The 19136-nt window shown below is 46.1% G+C and overlaps 1 protein-coding gene across 2 annotated transcripts in view; it reads left to right on the top strand.

Annotated features, from left to right (window-relative positions):
• Positions 1-2612: 2612 nt before the first annotated feature.
• Positions 2613-19136, top strand: part of PLA2R1 (phospholipase A2 receptor 1) — a 126734-nt gene continuing 110210 nt past the window's right edge. For both annotated transcript variants that reach the window (XM_027964908.3, XM_060409836.1), the window contains exon 1: positions 2613-2924. In XM_027964908.3, the coding sequence (XP_027820709.2) occupies positions 2822-2924 (103 nt within the window). In that variant the 5' untranslated portion in view covers positions 2613-2821. The remainder of the gene's footprint in view (positions 2925-19136) is intronic.

The following is a 19136-nucleotide window of genomic DNA, read 5'->3' on the forward strand; positions in this document are numbered from 1 at the left end:
TATCTGCTGTGGGTCAGGGAAGGTTTTTTCCCCTCATTACATAGAGGATAAAACTGAAGCCACAGCAGGTGTATGTATCACCCAGATCCCACAGCCAGTGTGGGAGGTAGCCGAGTGTCCCAGTGACTGACCGTGCTTGTCAGGCTGCCCCAGTAGCTGCCCTTTGCTCCAGCAGGTCTGCCCACTCACTCTCTCCCATATAAGCAGTTCTCACGCCAACTTCTGTATTTTTTGGCACAGCTTCTTCCCATCCTAAAACAGCCTCTTCCTCCCAAATATTCTTCACTCGATCACAGCACATCTAACCCTGCACAGTCACTCTAGCACCTCCTGGCCTCTCCCACTTTTACTCCCACTGTACTGCACCTCACCAAGGATTAACATCAGGATTGCACTTCTGTGGTTAATTGTCCCACTTGGATTACACTCAGCTATCACAATAGATGCCAGCCCACTCAGACAGGGCTGAATCATCTACTTTGGGGTTTTCCCATAGCATGCAATGTAGTTCTGAGGCCACAGAAGAGACTGATAAATACATCATGCCTGAGGTCTATATACTCCTGTATGCTGAAAACATCCCTTTTCTACATGTTTCAGGCAGGGATGCTGACTTCTCCATAAAAGAATATTTATTGACTCAGTTAGTGGAAATGTTCGCATTTTCTCAGCCCCATCTGTTTTTTTTTTTTTTTTTTTCACTCCAGCAACAGCCAGCCCTACACAGCTTCCCTCCGGGGCAAGGTCACAGCACCTCACCTCTGCCCATGCCATGCACCTGTTGCTGCCTGCCCCAGGGCTGTCCCTGCTTCCCTATTTCACTCTGATCTCCAATTCCACTCCCTGCCAGGAATCTCATCCCAGGCTCTGCTTCCAGGGGATCTGGGCTAAGACAGTATGAATCCACTTGGGCTGACTCAAACAATGGAAACATATTTCTCAGTTTTGGAGGCTGGAGAGTCCAAAATCAAGTTCCTGAAGATCTGGGGGTTTGCTGAGTTCTCTGCCTGTTTCGTAGATGGCTACCTTCTGGCTGTGTGTCCTCACATGGCCTGTCCTTGGTGCCTGGATGGAAAGATCTCTCTCTTCCTCTCCTTATAAGGTCGACCTTATCAGGTCGACCTTATCTAGGACCCCAGCCTTTAGACTCCATTTAAACTTAATTAACTCCTAAAATCCCTATATCCAAACACAACTTGGGGCGGGGGGAACGGTTAGGACTTTAACAAATGACTGGGGTACTGGGGACACAATTCAGTCTATAGCTGACAGAATCATTCTGAATTATTGGTTGAGGGAGCTTCCCTGGCAGTTCAGCAGTTAAGACTCCTGGCTGCCAATGCAGGGAGCATGGGTTCAATCCCTGGTGGAGGGAGAAGGATCCCACATGGGGTAGCGTGGCAGTAGGGCCCCCCCACCCCCCCCCACCCCCCCCCCCCCCACCCCCCCCACCCCCCCACCCCCCCCACACACACACCCTGCCAAAAAATAATTGGTTTGGGTCAATAGGCAGCCAAGGAAAGCAAGCTTCTCCAAGATTCCACCACCTTCCTTTTATTTTTTAAAGCTCCATTTTGCTCTCTTCCCTCCTTTTATGTTTTAATGGCTAGCATCATAAACAATGTTTTTAATGACTAGGAAAGATACTATACTAGCCTGTTCTCATGAATATTAAACATTTCTAGTAGGCTGCCCTGCTAGTGGGCAGATGGTAAAGAATCTGTCAATCTGCCTGCAGTGTGAGAGACTGAGGTTCAATCCCTGCCTGAGGAAGATCCCCTGGAGAAAGGAATGGCAACCCACTCCAGTATTCTTGCCTGGAGAATTCCATGGACAGATGAGCCTGGCGGGCTACAGTCCATGGGGCCGCAAAGAGTCGGACACAACTGAGCAACTCACACACACACACACAGTTGGCTAGTTACCTGAAAGACTACATTCTGGTCACAGTTTTCCTAGTTTAGGGAGGAACTTTTGCCAACTTAAAGCGTAACCTCCTAGAGCAAATCACTTTGCTTTTCTGGACCTTTTGGGGGCGGGGGATAAAGTGGGACAAGAAGGTAACAGCTGTGACAGGGATAAGCCAGCTATTCTGCTGGGTTAGGAGAATCTGAGGAGATGGAAGGGGGGGGGGGTGGTGGGTAGTTTGTAAAGGGGAAAGGAGCTCAGCAAGGGAAGAAGCTTCAGGGTTCTCTGGAGTGAGTAGGGCGGGGACCCTGGCGCACCCCCAGGGACCTCTGGACTCCACATTCCAGGGGAGAGGGGGTTCAGAGCGTTCCCAGTGCGCCTGGGTCCTCGGAGCAGCTTGGTTTCCTCTAAGCTGCCTGCCGCCAAACCCGCAGTGTTTTCCAGAACCCGGGTGGTGTACAAACCCAGATGTCAGACTTCCTGTCCCAGAGATTTTCAACTCGCTCACCCCCAACTCCTATTCGGCCTCCCCCAGGAAGGAGAGAGAAGGCTGGAAGCAGGAGGAGCTAGCCCGGGGCAGCCTCCCCCCTCCCTCTCCACCCTGAAGGCAGGAATTTCTGGGACGGGCAGACTGTCCACCCCCTCTTCCTCCTGCTGCTCCGAGCCGCAAAGGGAGAACTTCCGCGACTTTCCGTCTTCCAGCCAGTGTCCCCCCACCGTGGCGACAGGGGTGACTGACGAAGTGGGCCTCGGGGCCGCAGGTGCGGCGAGGCCCCCGGGGAGGGGTGGAGCGCGGGGGAGGCTGCGGTCCTGCGCTCCCCCGCCCCACGCACCGCAGGGCTGGGCGCTGGGGCTGCGGCGCTGGCCCCCCGCGGGCGCTGCACCCGGAGACCCGCGGGCCAAGCGGTTAGCGATGCCGCTGCTGCCGCTGCTCCTGCTGCTGCTGCAGGTACCGGCGGGCTCCGCCGAGACCGCGGCGGGGGCAGTCACCCCCGAGCGGCTCCGCGAGTGGCAAGGTGAGTGTCCCCCGGGGCCAGAGAGACCAGCGGGCACGTCGGGGGCGGTGGTGACCCAGAGGAGAAAGGGGCGAAGCAGCCGGGATTAGACCGTGGTCCGCGTCGGGAGCGCGGCGAGGGCTTGGCACCTGGGCTCGCGGGCCGTTTGACTCAACTGTTGCCGGGGGCGCGCTGAGCGTAGGCGGGTAGATATTTCAAAACGTAAACTTTTCGGGAGTGGTGTATTTGGGACGACCATCTCTGGGGAAAATGATGGCCAAAAGATGTCCCATCTTGTTCTTCCCCAAAGCAAGCGCTCTTGGTGCACGCTGCCACCCGTGGAGTGTCCCCAAGCCAGGCTTCTGCGTTCCACGCCGTCGGAAAAGAAAACAACCTTTATTAACGCCTCTCCGGCCAGATCGGGAAGAGGAGCCTCTGTGGCCCTAATGAACTTGTGAGCTGGAGCAAAATCAGCTCTCTGCTCTTCAGCTTCTTAACACTTTAAAATAGAGGGGCTGTGACAGCCATAGGACACTGATCACAAAATGTGACCCCTTGCAAGGCACGCAGCATGCCAGTGAGTGGGGAGTTTGGGGAGGTTACTGCCACAGTATACACGTGTACTCACGGCTCAGTTCATCAAATATTTATTGAGCACCTACTATACATAAGATTCATAAAGGGACAGGTACAGAGATAGAAGGGCTTCCCAGGTGGCGCTAGTGGTAAAGAGCCAGCCTGCCCCTGCAGGAGACACAAGAGGCTGGTTTGAATCCCTGGGTCAGGAAAATCCCCTGGAGAAGGACGTGACAACCCACTCCAGTATTCTTGCCTGGAGAATCCCCATGGACAGAGGAGCCTGGCGGGCTAGTCAGGCTCACAGGGTCTCAAAGAGTCAGACACAACTGAAGCCGCTGAGCACTCACACACACACAGAGACAGAAAGAGAGATTGCCTGCGTTCATGAATAACTGTATGGGCTGCCTCAGGGGCAAAGCAGCCAGCATCCAAAAGCGCAAGCCCAGGTGTGAGGGGAGGAAGGTGGCAGGTGGAAAACTAAATATACCAGGAGGCGCCTCCAGGCAGCCTCCATCCTCTCAGCCTTTGGGGAGAAGCTTGAACAGAAAGGGTAAGACAAGGTGTCGCCAGTGTCTGGTTCCCTTCTCTGCATGTCTGTGTCTGGACTGTGTCCTCCTGCATTCCTAGGAGGCTTTCCCAAGGACTGATTGAGCAGTTCTTATCCTGAAGCGGCCAAAGGTCAGAGACCTCTTATTTCTTCCGTGAAATGTTCAGTGAAAATGTTCCTGCAGATGGGCATGTGATCTGGTGGGTGACCCATCTCCACTAGCAGTGACTGTGCTGAGCTTATTCTTTTACATCTTAAAATGTGGATCTTGCCTGAGCGCTCATGTCTATCTAGAACAGGGCAGCAGCCCAGAGGAGAAGTTGGAAAGTAACCACACAGAGAGAATGCGTTGGTGATTCCCTGAGCCAGGGTTGGCACAGATGGGCTAATCCCTTCTATATGTAGCAGATACAAATCCTGGCTGAGATTGTTTCTAATCAGTGCCTTCTTTTTAATAGTCAAGGACACTATGAAGTTAGAATCGTCCACGACCTCTTGTACACTCATAGTTGGCACAGAGAGTCTTCAAATATGAAAATGGTGCTGGTGATTTCTAAAAGCACAGGGACTGTGGGGCACTGAATGCTCCAATAGTCACCCAGGCTCCCCTTCTTGACTTCAAGCACTCATATCAGTGGAATTTCAAGTATAATCTAGATGAGTTTAAATCAAGTTTTTCCTGTTTGTCCAAAGATGGAGAAACAAAATCTTCACATTGGAAGGGACCTGAGACATTGTCTACTCCAGCCATACGTTTTTCAGACATAGAAGATGAAATATGGCTGCTTTTTTTCAGTTGTTTGGGTGCTGAGGTTTACCACTGTGTTCACTGTCGTATACTGACTTACTTTTAGCCATGATTGACATCGCCAGAGCAACCAGGAGAGAATATGCACCTGTGTCAGTTTCATATCCACTAATAAGGAATATGTAATAGTACAAAGTGGGGCTTCCCAGGTGGTACTAGTGGTAAAGAAACCACCTGCCAATGCAGGTCAGACCTAAGAGATGCAGGTTCCATTCCTAGGTCGGAAAGATCCCCCAGAGGAGGGCACGGCCACCCACCGTAGTACTCTTGCCTGGAGAATCCCACAGACAGAGAAGCCTGGCAGGCTGCAGTCCATAGGGTCGCACAGAGTCAGACACAACTGAAGTGATTTAGCATGCAGAATAATACAAGGCAGTTTATACATGTTCTATTTTTAATCTGAAATTTTATTTGATATGTATTACTGATTGATTTCTTATTTATTGTAAGCATCCCAGCCTTGAGAGACAGATGATGGCTGGTATTGTGGTGACTGCTCAGATGTTCAGTCATGTCCACCTCTTTGCAACACTCTAGTATGTAGCCCCCCAGGCTCCCCCGTCTATGGGATTTCCCAGGCAGACTGAGTGGGTTGTCATTTCCTATTCCAGGGGATCTTCCCAACCCAGGGATCAAACCCACCTCTCCTGTCTCTCCTGCATTGGCAGGCGGATTCTTTACCACTGAGCCACCTGGGAAGCCCCATTTATCAATGAATTTGTATTAAAAAATTAGTAGATACAGTGTCATACAGTAGTTAAGTTAATGCACCCTGGAACCAGACTGTTTTCCTGAAGGAGAAGTAGGCAGTTGCCCCATGGAAGCAAGAGCATTTGCGGAAAGCACAGAATGTGTGCAAAGGCAGAGTCACGTATTGGGCAACAGAGTCCAGTGGGCTGGGAGTTCTGATCTGGGCTCTTTAGGATGGAGGAAAGAGAGCCACTGAAGGTCACAGGCAAATGCGGGCCTGGAGGGAAGGGCAGCAGGATCTCAAGGGGCCCCATGGACAGGTCCTGTGCCACCGGGCCTCCTGGAAACAGAGACCTGGCCCCTGAGATGAAGCAACTTCTCTGTATCTCAGGGGCTGGTGGGTGGTCCCTGTTTGGCTCTCTTTCTATGGACTGGTTTCTTCTGCTTCTACTTGTAGGATCTTTCATAGATAGCTCCCACAGCATCCTCAGAAGAGTCTCTCAATTTCCTAAGAGAGGAATCTGGCCACACTGGTCGCAGCAGACTGGCTGGTCCCTGTGCTCTGCCCATGAATCAGAGGCCTTCCCACGGCTAGGAGGCCAAGGTAGGGGTGGGAGGTACACACAGGGATGCGGTCTCACTGGGGGCTGTGGAAGGAGTAGATCCCAGAATAGAGTCGTGGCAGGACAAGACACTGGCACATCTATATTTAGAAGCATATGGAAGATGAGGAAATGAGTTTGTTCACAGACACTCTGCTCAAGGGAAAAAAAACTCTGGTTGAGTAAAGTGGGTACTGCTAAGAAGGGTCTTGTGAGTTTGGAAAAGGGGAACCAGAACCAGATCACACTTCGAAGTTTAGGACTGCCATAGTCAGTTTGGGATTTGAAGAGAGGAATTCTGAAGGGCAGCCAAGAAACCAACTAGAAGATTCAAGCAATTGCCCATAAGGGAAGAGGCTGATGACCTGAGCTAAGTCAGTTCTAATAGGAATATTAAGGAGCAGAAAATGTAGATTCAAGAAATAGGAGTTAAAAAGGACAATAAAATAACAGGTAGTGAAAGTAAGATGAGAGAAATGGCAGAATAGGAAGGTAGTGATCATACAAGGAAATGATGAATTTTGGAGGTAGATCTGTTCTCAGTAGAGACCAGGTCCAAGATATGGTTGCAAGAGTGGTCACTAAACTGAGAACAGGTGAACGAAGGTTCTCAGGGCAGAGGAGATCAAGGAACTGGGCGTCCTGAGCAGGGCAGACATATATTGATACAGATGCCACTTTTTATCATTAAAAGGCACCCTTACCTAATATGCTGCACCGCCACTTTTCTCCTCTGTTTCATTCCATGCTGTTTTGCAATGCTGGTTGGGACGCACTAAATTTATTTTGTCACTTTTAATGGGCCACAACTTGAGTTAGATGAAACACTGGGCCAGAGTGTTAGGTCATCTGTACGGAAGGTAGAGGCCTTGAGGTGGGGAGGCTGATGGAGTACTGCTGGAGTCACATAGCGCGTGCAAGGAAGAAGTCCCAGGTGATGCACCCCGATATCAAGGAATGAAGAGAGGGTGCCACATAGAAGAGGCTTTTGAAAGAGGGTGACAGGAACTACCACCTGGAGGCAGCAGTGGGGAGAAGCCATGACCTTGAGATTTTCCCCTTAGCTTTCATTTCTAATACAAAGGTCAAAATGTCCCCCAGGCTAATCAGGCAGGCTCTGTTAATACACACTCTTCTTTTACAGAAGAAGGGTTAAATAACTTGCACTTACAGGAACTTGTAGAGATTCAAACCAGTCCCTTAAGCACTAAATGCAAAAGACCCCTGGAGAGTTTTGCAACCTGATAAAATAGCCCATTCTGTGTCCTGCTGTTCGCTGGGAGATGCAACTTGATTTCGTGACTGGAGGATCAGGAGGCCAGCCTCTTGCTCTCTTCAACTCCCCCTTTTCTAACCTGTATGAATACATGTAGGAGTGAATATTTTCACAAAGCAGAAATGTGCAAAGCCATTGATTTTTTTTTTTTTCTCTAGGCTATTTTTTATAGCCGTGAGCTATTCTGCTAATCTGGAGATCTGGAATTTAAGTAAAAGTATGATCAGATCCTGGTTTAGCCACCCTGCCTGGTCGTCAGCCACTCCAGCCCTCAGGCTCTGTTTCTTCCATCTCCATCTATCATCTTTCAGAATCTCTTCCACTTTATACTTTTCTCATCCCAGTTTCTCTAACTGGCTCCTTTCCTCCCATGTCTTTGAGAGTCAGCAGAGACTCCCAGTTTTTCTGGTCCTTTTTACTCTTCCTCATTAAGTTCCTAACCTCTTTTCCTATTGTTGGTTGTCGCAGTAACTGATACTACACAGCATCGATTTCAAGCCAATTACCAGAAAGACTGAGACACACAGAGCTTGGTGGTGCCCTCGGCTTCCCTCCTTTGAGCTAACAATTTGCTTATTTATACCAGGGTTTCTGAAGAAACAGTCCCTTTGTTCTGACTCTTCTGAATCCATCCCTATGTGATGAATCTTCATATGATCCATCAAAGTAATGTATCAGAGACATTTATAGACTCTTGTCTCCATTTTCTTTTAGAAATTATCCTTGAAATCCTTTTATGAGATGTTCCAAAACAAAGCTAGGAACATAAATTATATTTTTTAATTGATCAGTGTGAAAAGAAATATTATAGCTCGTAAAAGAAACAAACACAATAACACCTTATAAACACTATAGTAAGCCAGTTAGGGTAGAATATTTTATAAAGTCACTCAAGAAAACCTGGAGGAACAACATTAGAATTTCTATAAGTTGGGTTATGTGATACAGAGCTAAACAAAATGGATAAGAGTTTTCATATGTGGCCATATGACTTGTTAATTTATGATACTTCCCAGATTACTGCAGTTCCAAAGAAATATGCTAATAAAAGGCTTCATTATTTCTGGCTCTTCACATCTTATCTTGAGAACTTTCCCTTTCAATTATGAAAATATAAACAGAAAATTCGAAGTAATTATTTAACTATAAACATTGCTGTCTTATTTTGCTGCAATTTTTCACTATCCATGTCCAAAGTTAGTATTTGTTTTTCTGTTATTATCATTTATAAAGGGGCCGTAGTGACTGAGGTAATCCTTACCAGGATGCCATGAGGACAGCACTATTAAGATCATTGCGCAGATGGAGAAACCAAGGCAGATACTCTTAAGTCCAAGCATTTCTACCCTAAAAGAAGTGCTCAGTGGTTTGCCAGGGTCTTTTTCCCACAGTGTTAGCCTTGGTCAGTTAACAGGGCATATGGGCATGTGACCAGAACAGTCTCATAGGACTCCACATTCAGCAAGGCATTGTCCTTGCGGTTTAATTCTCTCTGGCTTGGGGTCTTGGAATTCTTAGTAACTTTTATTTCTGAATTTGTTCTTTGGGCATGAAATCCTGTGGAACAATGGAGCACAAGCCAGGAGTTTAAAATGAAAGTGTTAGTCACTGTCATGTCCCACTCTTTGTGACCCCATGGACTGTAGCCCACCAGGCTCCTCTGTCCATGGGATTCTCCAGGCAAGAATACTGGAGTGGGTTGCCGTTACCTTCTCTAGTGATCTACCCGATCCAAGGTTTGAACCTGGGTCTCCCACACTGCAGACAGATTCTGTACTGAGTCACCAAGCTCAGCCCCATTTCGTGTCACCTGCTTGTTGTGGTCTGTGCTAGATTTGGAAAAGCATTTCCAGGCACAGAGTATTTCAGAAGAGAGGTTTACAAAGAGCAAGAAGGAGAGATAATGAGGGTGCTGCAATGGCAACCTGCTCCAGTACTCTTGCCTGGGAAATCCCATGGATGCTGGAGCCTGGTAGGCTACAGTCCATGGGGTCGCAAAGAGTCTGACACGACTGAACGACTTCCCTTTCACTTTTCAGTTTCATGCACTGGAGAAGGAAATGGCAACCCACTCCATTGTTCTTGCCTGGAGAATCCCAGGGACGGGAGCCTGGTGGGCCACCGTCTATGGGGCCCACCAGAGTCGGACACAACTGAGGTGACGCAGCAGCAGCAGCAGCGAATGCAGCAGACCGGGGAGAGCCCACCAGACCCTGTTAGAATAGTGGGTCACCTCAAGGGAGAGCCAATGCTTTTTGTGGGTTAGAAGCCAATGTCTGTAGCCTCATAACAAAGAAAATTCCTGCTAGAAAGGTGTCATTAGGTTATTGTTTAGGGCACTCTAGAGTGAATACTGGAGTGGGTATTTTTACCTCACATGGGCAAGGATCCTTACCTCACATGGCTGGCAAGGATCCTTACCTCACACGGCTGGTAAGGATCAGGGGGCTTTGGGCAACAATTACAATGGGGCTCAGCCAGTTCCCAGAGATGACCTTGGTGCTGGCCTCCGTATCTGTGGCCTTAGTATGAAGCTTTGCACCTGTTGGGATAGGACTCCATATTCCTCACCAAACTGGGGTGGTTTTCAGCCTCCTCATCCACTCTTCTGTCCTCTGCCCATCATGGCAACCGGGTTGCACTGGGACTGGGGAACCAGAGGCCCAGGGCCTGAAGTGGGCGGCCAGTGTTCCCCAGTGACAGGACAAGGCTGCTGTCCCCTGAGTGGCAGCTCCACTGCCGGTTCCATGGGGACTGAGTGGGGACCTATCGTCTTTCCACAGTCCAGGGACTGAGTACATTCCCAGTGATTTCTACCTCAGAGGTTGCAGCCCCTTGTGGGCCTACAGGAAGTGGAGCCTGACTGGACCTCCCTGTCCCTGCCAGGGCCCCACCTTTTCATTTAACTCTGGGCTCTGCAAATTAGGTAGCTGAGTAAGAAGCATGGGGACTGTTTTGGGGTGAACTGTGTCCCTCTCAAAACTATGTTTAAGTTCTAACCCCCAAATACCTCAGAATGAGACCTTGTTTGGAGACAAGGTCATTACAGATATAATCAAGTTATAACGAGGTGATTAGGGTGAGCCCTAATTTAACTGATGTCTTCATAAGAAGAGATTTGGACCCAGAAATATGAATAAAGAGTATATGATAGGAAGAGACACCGGGAGAAGACAGACATCTTCAAGCAAGGAAAGAGGCCTGGAACAGACCTTTCCCTCACAGGCCTCCAAGGAGCCAACCCAGCTGACACCTTGATTTTCGACACGTAATCTCCAAATCTATAACACAGTCTGTATCTGTGTAAGTCACTTAGTCGGTGACACTTTGTGACAGTAGCCTTAGCAAACAAATCCAAGGACTAACATTATGTCTACCGTTCGAAGTCTGGATTTGGTTTTGTTTTCATTTCTGTCTTTCACTTAAGGAAATCTGTATTTCTGTTCAGTGGGCAAATTCTCAAAGCAAAGCAGATAAAATGGAGAAAGTGAAAGTGTTAGTTGCTCAGTCATGTCTTACTCTTTGTGACCCCATGGACTGTAGTCCACAAGGCTCCTCTGTCCATGGGATTCTCCAGGCTAGAATACTAGAGCGGGTAGCCATTGCCTTCCCCAGGGGATCTTCTGGACCCAGGGATCAAAGCCAAGGTCTCCCACATTGCAGGCAGATTGTTTACTGTCTGAGCCACCAGGGAAGCCCAACATAAACACTTTCGCTTTCAGTAACGTCACATCATTCCAGGGCCGTTCTGGTGTTGGTGGAGTTTTCTTTTTCCCTTTGTTTTGGTGACCTAGCCTTTGAATCGCATCCTCCCAGGGTTTCAACACAAAGACATTGTTGAGGGAAGTTTATGTCTTACTTGTCCTGTCTTACTATTTCTTGCCATAACATGCCTTTTTGTAACAAGGCTCCCTGGTGACTGAGATGGTATATTTTCACCACAGTCTATAAGATGATAACGGAGCCGCTGTGAATAGTGAATTTTACATAAGCAATGTCTGTTAGAGACTTCAGAGTTGAATAAAGACAGGAAAAATGGAGGAATAGATGAAAAGCTCAAAGGAAATGTTTTCAACTCAGCTGAAAATTTTACCTGTAGATACAGGATGCCTGGGGCTGGTGCACGGGGATGATCCAGAGAGATGATATGGGGTGGGAGGTGGGAGGGGGGTTCAGGATTGGGAACTCATGTTCACCCATGGCTGATTCATGTCAATGTATGGCAAAACCAATACAGTATTGTAAAGCAAAATAAAGTAACAATAAAAATTAAAAAAAATTTTTTACCTGTAAGAAACACAGACACAGTGAAGAACTTTGAAAGAGAGAAGATTTTCTGTGAGGGTCAGCTACTGCTAAAGATGAGACGGATGGAAAGGGAGCAGGAGGGAGGGAATGAGAGTGGCCACGTAGCAGGGACAGTCTGGAAGGGTTAATCCACTTCACACAGAGGTTGGTGAAAGGCAGTTTGAGTCCTGACAAAGCTGGAGCATGACAGAGCTCATGAAGCCAGGTTTCATATCTCCTGCATGTGAGAAAGAGTATTGTATGCCTTGTGGAACTGAGTGACGATTTGGGGAGATCAGAAAGAAAGGGGAACAGAACAAGTAAAAAGGTTTAGCAAGAGGGGTCCCACAGGCCTGTGGAGGTGATGATTACCCAGGTTCAGAAGCTTCAGGAGAATAAAGAAGGCTCAACGTCAAGGACGATGCCAGGGCAGGAAAAGAGAAGGAAGTTCTCAGACAGGACAAGGGGATATTTTAAAACGTGCTCAGCTTTTTAGCTCATTTTATTAGGTTGACCCCAAAGTTCACTCGGGTTTTCCTGTTACATATTATGGAAAAATCCAAATGAACATTTTGGCCAGCCCAACAGAAACCAATTGATAGGAAGCCGCTTGCTTTGTTAAGCGCTATCAGATTGTCAAGAGATAAACACCACATCTCAGATGATCTTGATAAAATGCAAATATTCATGCAGAGAGGGCCAGGAAGGACAGACACATTTTCCCTTGATTTTGTCTTTCAAGTACAATGCACAGGCTGCAAACATCAGAAATTCCTTGCTTACTGGTTTGGAAAGACATATTAAGAATTCAGCTTCCCTGCATCGTTCAGCCATGAACGGGACTTGATTCACTCACACACAGCATCCCTTCCTGCTACAGTCATCTGAGTAAGGGAAACAATCAATCTGAATCTGACTCACTGGACAGGACAAACCTGAATTTGTGTAGCTGGGAAATGTCGATACCTCTCAAGAGAGAAATTGCTCACCTTTAGATTGGTTTCAGGGCAGTGATCTCCCTGCCCCGCATATCTCCCAGACCCTTTTCATGCTAAAATTGAGATAGTGTCAGAACAGCAAAGAATTGGACAGATTTAAGAGCTGATCCTGGGGCAGGAAGTGTGTGAGCTGTGTGGGCAGATGGATTGGAAGAGAGTTAAACCCAGGGGAATGGGGTCAGTTCAGTCAGTTCAGTTAAGTCGCTCAGTCATGTCCGACTCTTTGCGACCCCATGAATTGCAGCACACCAGGCCTCCCTGTCCATCACCAACTCCCAGAGTTCACTCAGACTCATGTCCATCGAGTCGGTGATGCCATCCAGCCATCTCATCCTCTGTCGTCCCCTTCTCCTCCTGCCCCCAATCCCTCCCAGCATCAGGGTCTTTTCAAATGAGTCAACTCTTCGCATGAGGTGGCCAGAGTACTGGAGTTTCAGTTTTAGCATCAGTCCTTCTAAAGAACACCCAGGACTGATCTCCTTTAGAATTGACTGGTTGGATCTCCTTGCAGTCCAAGGGACTCTCAAGAGTCTTCTCCAACACCACAGTTCAAAAGCATCAATTCTTCGACGCTTAGCTTTCTTTGGATTGCAGTTGGCAAGCAGTGGCTTCCGAATAGCTTGTCTTAAGCATAGCACTTGATGTGAACCACGCATCTGAACTTCTCCTTCCACTTCCCTTAACATGGCCAGCTTATACATCAACTGGCTTAGGTGCCACTGTCATGGTGTTATTTATTAAACACCAGAAAACCCTTTGCTTGCCTAAAATCCACCATAAAAGAAGGATTTTTTTTTTCAATGAATTGTTTCATTGTTTTAAGGTGTTTTTTTTTTTAATTGAAAGAACATACATCTCACTAAGGCTTACCATTTCAAATCATATTTATGTAACACTTCATACCTCAGCCTGTTCTAAGAGGAGCTGCTTAAAGTAGAAAGTGAAAGTGAAGTTGCTTAGTCATGTCTGACTCTTTGCGACCCCGTGGACTGTAGCCCACCAGGCTCCTCTGTCCATGGGATTCTCCAAGCAAGCATACTGCAGTGGGTTGCCGTTTCCTTCTCCAGGGGATGTTCCCGACCCAGGGATCAAACCCAGCTCTCCCGCATTGCAGGCAGACGCCGGCAGATGCTTTAACCTCTGAGCCAAGTAGAAGGGGACACTAAAAGGCAGGTGGAGGTGGGCAGAAGGGGTGCTGAGCATGAAGTGGAAGGGCCTCAAGAGGAACTTCCTGCAGGGACCGCCAGCTGGCACTTTTCCAACACTAATTACAGCCTGAGGCTTTAGACCCCAACCTCATGGTATGGTAGGAATCGGCAGGCAACTGACAGCTTAACATGTAGCTGAAGCCAGAAAACAGGTCATTGCAACTCCCTTCTCCGGTTCTGTCAATCACCAGATCCTGTCATTTCTTCCCTCCTTGAATTGTCTCTCAAGAGACTAGAGTCTAATCAATCTCTTTCTTTCTCATCACCACCAGTTGAACTGATGGCTCTGTCTCTCTCGCCGGATCAAAGCAGAAGTCTTCAGAATGTTCTCCATCCTGCACATGGACTGTCTCATCCCAGCTAAGTGAGAACTCCAGGGCAGGAGCTTGGACATTTGTCTCACACCTACACTCTCCTAAAACAATTCTGAGCACACAAAAAGTGCTCAATAAATGTTTTTATCAAATGATTCACATTCCACACCATAGCCTCAGTCATGCCTTCTCTTGTTCCAAAAGCTCCTTTTCATCTGAATAAAATACAGATTTTTGAATAAAATTTAAGTTCCTCATAAAATGGTCCCAAACCACCTCTTTCCAACTTCATATTCTACAACCACCAAACACTTTTATATAGTGAGGCTCTCATCACCCTTAGAGCTGATTATTTTCATCATCTCTGAGCTCTGGTAACTTTTGCTCCATCCAGTTTCCCTTGTGTGACCCTTCACCTTTCCATCTATACTTTCTCTACTACCTGAACTCTGTCTCTGTAATGAGGATAGGCACCCATGCTGGTCTAGTTCACCAGTGTACCCCCATATGCAACACATATTGGGTCCCTAATAAATGTTGAATGAAAATGCCTCTTCTGTGTGTGTGTTCTTGTGAGATTGATTGACTTTTCTGATCTTCTAGACCAAACTGACACCTTTGAGATCCTGGTTTCCTCCTATTGTGATTATACCTCTTATGTCAAAATATATTTTGGCATTAAGTTGTAGTTCTTCCTGTACATTTCATGATGCCCTCCCAGGGAGAACATCAGTTTCTTGAGTGCAAACACTGATACATGTATCCTATCTGCAGGGCTCCTCAGTTCAGTTCAGTCATGCAGTCGTGGCTGACTCTTTGCGGCCCCGTGGACCGCAGCACGCCAGGCCTCCCTGTCCCTCAGCAGGGCTCCCAGCACACGCCACATTAGACCCTCCATTAATGTCTGTTTGAAATCTCAAGTCTCCCACTTCCAGTTGTTGTTGTTCTGTCGCTCATCCACATCCGACTCTGCAACCCCATGGGCCTGCATTATGCCAGGCTTCCCTGTCCTTCACCATCTCCCAGAGCTAGCTCAATTCATGTCTACTGAGTCAGTGATGCCATCCAACCATCTTGCCCTCTGTCGTCCCCTTCTCCAGCATCAGGGTCTTTTCTAATGAGTCAGCTCTTCATATCAGGTGGCCAATGTATTAGAGCTTCAGCTTCAACATCCGTCCTTCTAATGAGTATTCAGTATTGATTTCCTTTAGGATTTACTGGTTTGGTCTCCTTGCTGTCCAAGGGACTCTCAAGAGTCTTCTCCAAACCACAACTCAAAAGCTTCAAATCTTTGGCGTTCAGCCTTCTGTATGGTCCAACTCTCACATCCGTACATGACTACTGGAAAAACTATAGCTTTGATTACACGGACCTTTGTCGGTAAAGTAATGTCTTTGCTTTTTAGCATGCTGTCTAGATTAGTCATAGCTTTCCTTCCAAAGAGCAAGCGTCTTTCAATTTCATGGCTACAGTCACCATCTGCAGTGATTTTGGAGTCCAAAAAAATAAAGTCTGTCGCTGTTTCCATTGTTTCCCCATCTATTTGCCATGAAGTGATGGGACTGGATGCCATCATTTTTGTTCTTTGAATGTTGAGTTTTAAGTCAGCTTTTTCACTCTCCTCTTTTACCCTCATCAAGAGGCTCTTGAGCGCCTCTTTGTTTTCTGCCATAAGGGTGGTGTCATCTGTATAAGGCTGTATATTGTCATCCGGCTTATTTAACTTATATGCAGAGTACATCATGCAAAATGCCGGGCTGGATGAAGCACAAGCTGGAATCAAGATTGCCAGAAGAAATATCAATAACCTCAGATGACACCGCTTCAAGTTATTTGGCAATAATCTACAGCAGTTCATTTTTTTCTGTCTAAGTTACAAATAAATGCATGTAAATACACATGGTTCTCCCGAAGTATATGAATATAGAACTTCTAAGAAAAAAATAGCATTTGGGGAAACAATAATAACATAAGGATGATTCAATTAAATGAGCTTTATGGTCTCATCCAGAGCTGAAGTTCATGCTCTGGGTTTATGCGTAGTTAGTTAGTTTCTGCCACGTCTATCTCCCTTCCAGTGCCGTTCTGCTGTCTCCTCCCTGGAAAATGGGCCAGTACATGTACACACACACTCTCCATCTAGAAAGGTCTGATGAGGGGGCCATGTCCACCTCACTCATGTCATCACTTGAAGATCCAGTAAAGTGTTTTAAATTCTAGTCCTTTCCTTTTTCTTATTTTTCATCATTTGTTTTTAAAGGTTAATTTTATAATGTTTTCTTTGGAACTGATGAAACTCCCTTCTTTTCATTAACTGGGAGAATGTGCATGATTCCAGAACAAATAGATATAGTTTTAGTTTTATATCACTCAAGCAAATGATTCTTCTGTCTATCTCTGGTACCCTACACAGTATCTTCCACATAGTCAGCACCTAGGGAATGCTTGTTGAATGAAGAAATGAATGAATAAAGAAATTCTCCTTCCATTCCTTAGAAAAGTACATGTCATCCTGTGGGACCAAAGGGTGGATCTAAAATGATCTCCTTTCCAGAGGAACTCAGAAGTAGAAAGTAGAAACACTAGTTTCAATGGATTTTATTTTTTTAAGGATGAAAATTAGTTTATAAGTTACTTCTAGTAAATCAATCCTTTTTCTCTTCCTAAACTTATAATTATGAAGGGATGTACAATAGCATTTTACTGCAAAGAAATTTAGTAATTCTGGCAGTAGTTCATTAATCACTTAATCAGTGTTCAAGCAGAACTGATGTCCTTGACATCTATAATCAATCTTGATTCCTCCCACATTTGATCTTCATCCTTTTTGAAATCTGTCTACAGACACTAAGGACTGGTGGCTTATTTTCACATCATGTTTTTGTTAGAGATGACTCTTATGCACATATGATAATAATCAGAATATTGCTACCTATATTGGGTCTCCTAGTAGTCTATTTGAAAACAGTTGCTTTCTCTCCAGTGAATTTATGGAGATTAATGGGGCTAGCACCAGATTCCATTATAGCTTAATGGGAAAATGGGATTGGGCCATTTTTTAGCTTCGTGTGACATACTATTCTTTTGGAGATGGCATGTTTATTGTTATTAGTAAGCCAGAGCTACTTGTTTATGATACATTCTGAAGAACTTTTCCAAAGCCACATCCTAAAGGCAGCTGGGTGTAGAAATGTGATAGCACCCTAAAACTGAGCAGCATGGAGTTCAGTTCAGTTCAGTCACTCAGTCGTGTCTGACTCTTTGCAACCCCATGAATCGCAGCATGCCAGGCCTCCCTGTCCATCACCATCTCCCGGAGTTCACTCAGACTCACATCCATCGAGTCCATGATGCCATCCAGCCATCTCATCCTCGGTCTTCTCCTTCTCCTCCTGCCCCCAATCCCTCCCAGCATCAGAGTCTTTTCCAATGAGTCAACTCTTCGCATGAGGTAGACAAAGTACTGGAGCTTCAGCTTTAGCATCATTCCTTCCAAAGAAATCCCAGGGATGATCTCCTTCAGAATGGGCTGGTCGGATCTCCTTGCAGTCCAAGGGACTCTCAAGAGTCTTCTCCAACACCACAGTTCAAAAGCATCAATTCTTTGGCACTCAGCTTTCTTCACAGTCCAACTCTCACATCCATACATGACCACAGGAAAAACCATAGCCTTGACTAGACGGACCTTAGTCGGCAAAGTAATGTCTCTTCTTTTGAATATACTATCTAGGTTGGTCATAACTTTTTTTCCAAGGAGTAAGCGTCTTTTAATTTCATGGCTGCAGTCACCATCTAGGATTGTCTAATATCTCCTGCTTTGGAAAGGTATTTTTATGATCACTGGTGGGACTGAGTTCTAATTCTCTCTCTCCTTTCCTCTTAACACTTCATAATTTGGATATTTTAAAACATTATTCCTCTAAGATTTTAGTGATATATAATTTTTATGTCCACGTACTTACAGACCACTCATTGACCCATCCATATACTGCTTGTCAACATCAAGTATTTTTGTCTTTCTTGTCACAGAGTTGCAATATAGACTTTACAGTTAGATAGTGTGGAAGATGAACAGATGAAGACTCAGTTCATAATGACACATGCATTTAAACAACTGAGACAAAGATTTTGTCATCTGGCTGCTTGAGGAGCCTTTTTCCTTCATAACAGTTGATAACATGGTATTTCAGGATTGTTTAAAAACTCTGCGCCCACCATGTGTTACAGAAGCAAACTAAGCTGGACTTTTGTGATAATGTTAGAAGTCTTGGGTGGCATGCTTACATTAGTATTCTACAAGTGTTCAACCAAACCTACAGCTGGATCTGCAGACCAAGAACCAAGAAGGAGAATAATGACAATAATAACAACCTACATTTACTGAGGTCCTCCCGTGCGGAGGTAGTGTGTGATATACTCTGCATGAGCTATTTAATGAAATACTTTAACATCCCTATGAGGTTAGTGGCATACATATTCCCAGTTCAAAGAGGAAAGGCAAGACTCACAGAGATCAGGAAATTTGCTCAGAGTTACAAGGCTGGTCTGTGGTGGGTCTACCTGATTCCACAGCTCTTAACGCCCAGTCAGGCAGTCTACCCACCTATCTTAGGTGCATGAACTGAGGCCCAGAGGGCTATGGTACAGCTAGTAAATTGCAGAGCTGGATATATTTGAACGTACATATTAGATAGAAGCTATAGAACAATTATAGTGAAATAATTATCCTTTTGTGAAAATTTAATGGAACTTTGGGCTAGCTAGTTAGTAGATTATAACAGAAATTAAGGTTAACATTTTACCCAGGCATGAAAAGGTGAATAGGAGAGTTGGAGAGAATGTTAATAATTATCAGAGTCTACATCGAATTGGCGAGAGGTAGATTTGATCTTGAATGACTATTACTAATAAGCACACAGACAAG

This window comes from Ovis aries, chromosome 2, assembly GCF_016772045.2.
Source record: "Ovis aries strain OAR_USU_Benz2616 breed Rambouillet chromosome 2, ARS-UI_Ramb_v3.0, whole genome shotgun sequence".
NCBI lineage: Eukaryota > Metazoa > Chordata > Mammalia > Artiodactyla > Bovidae > Ovis > Ovis aries.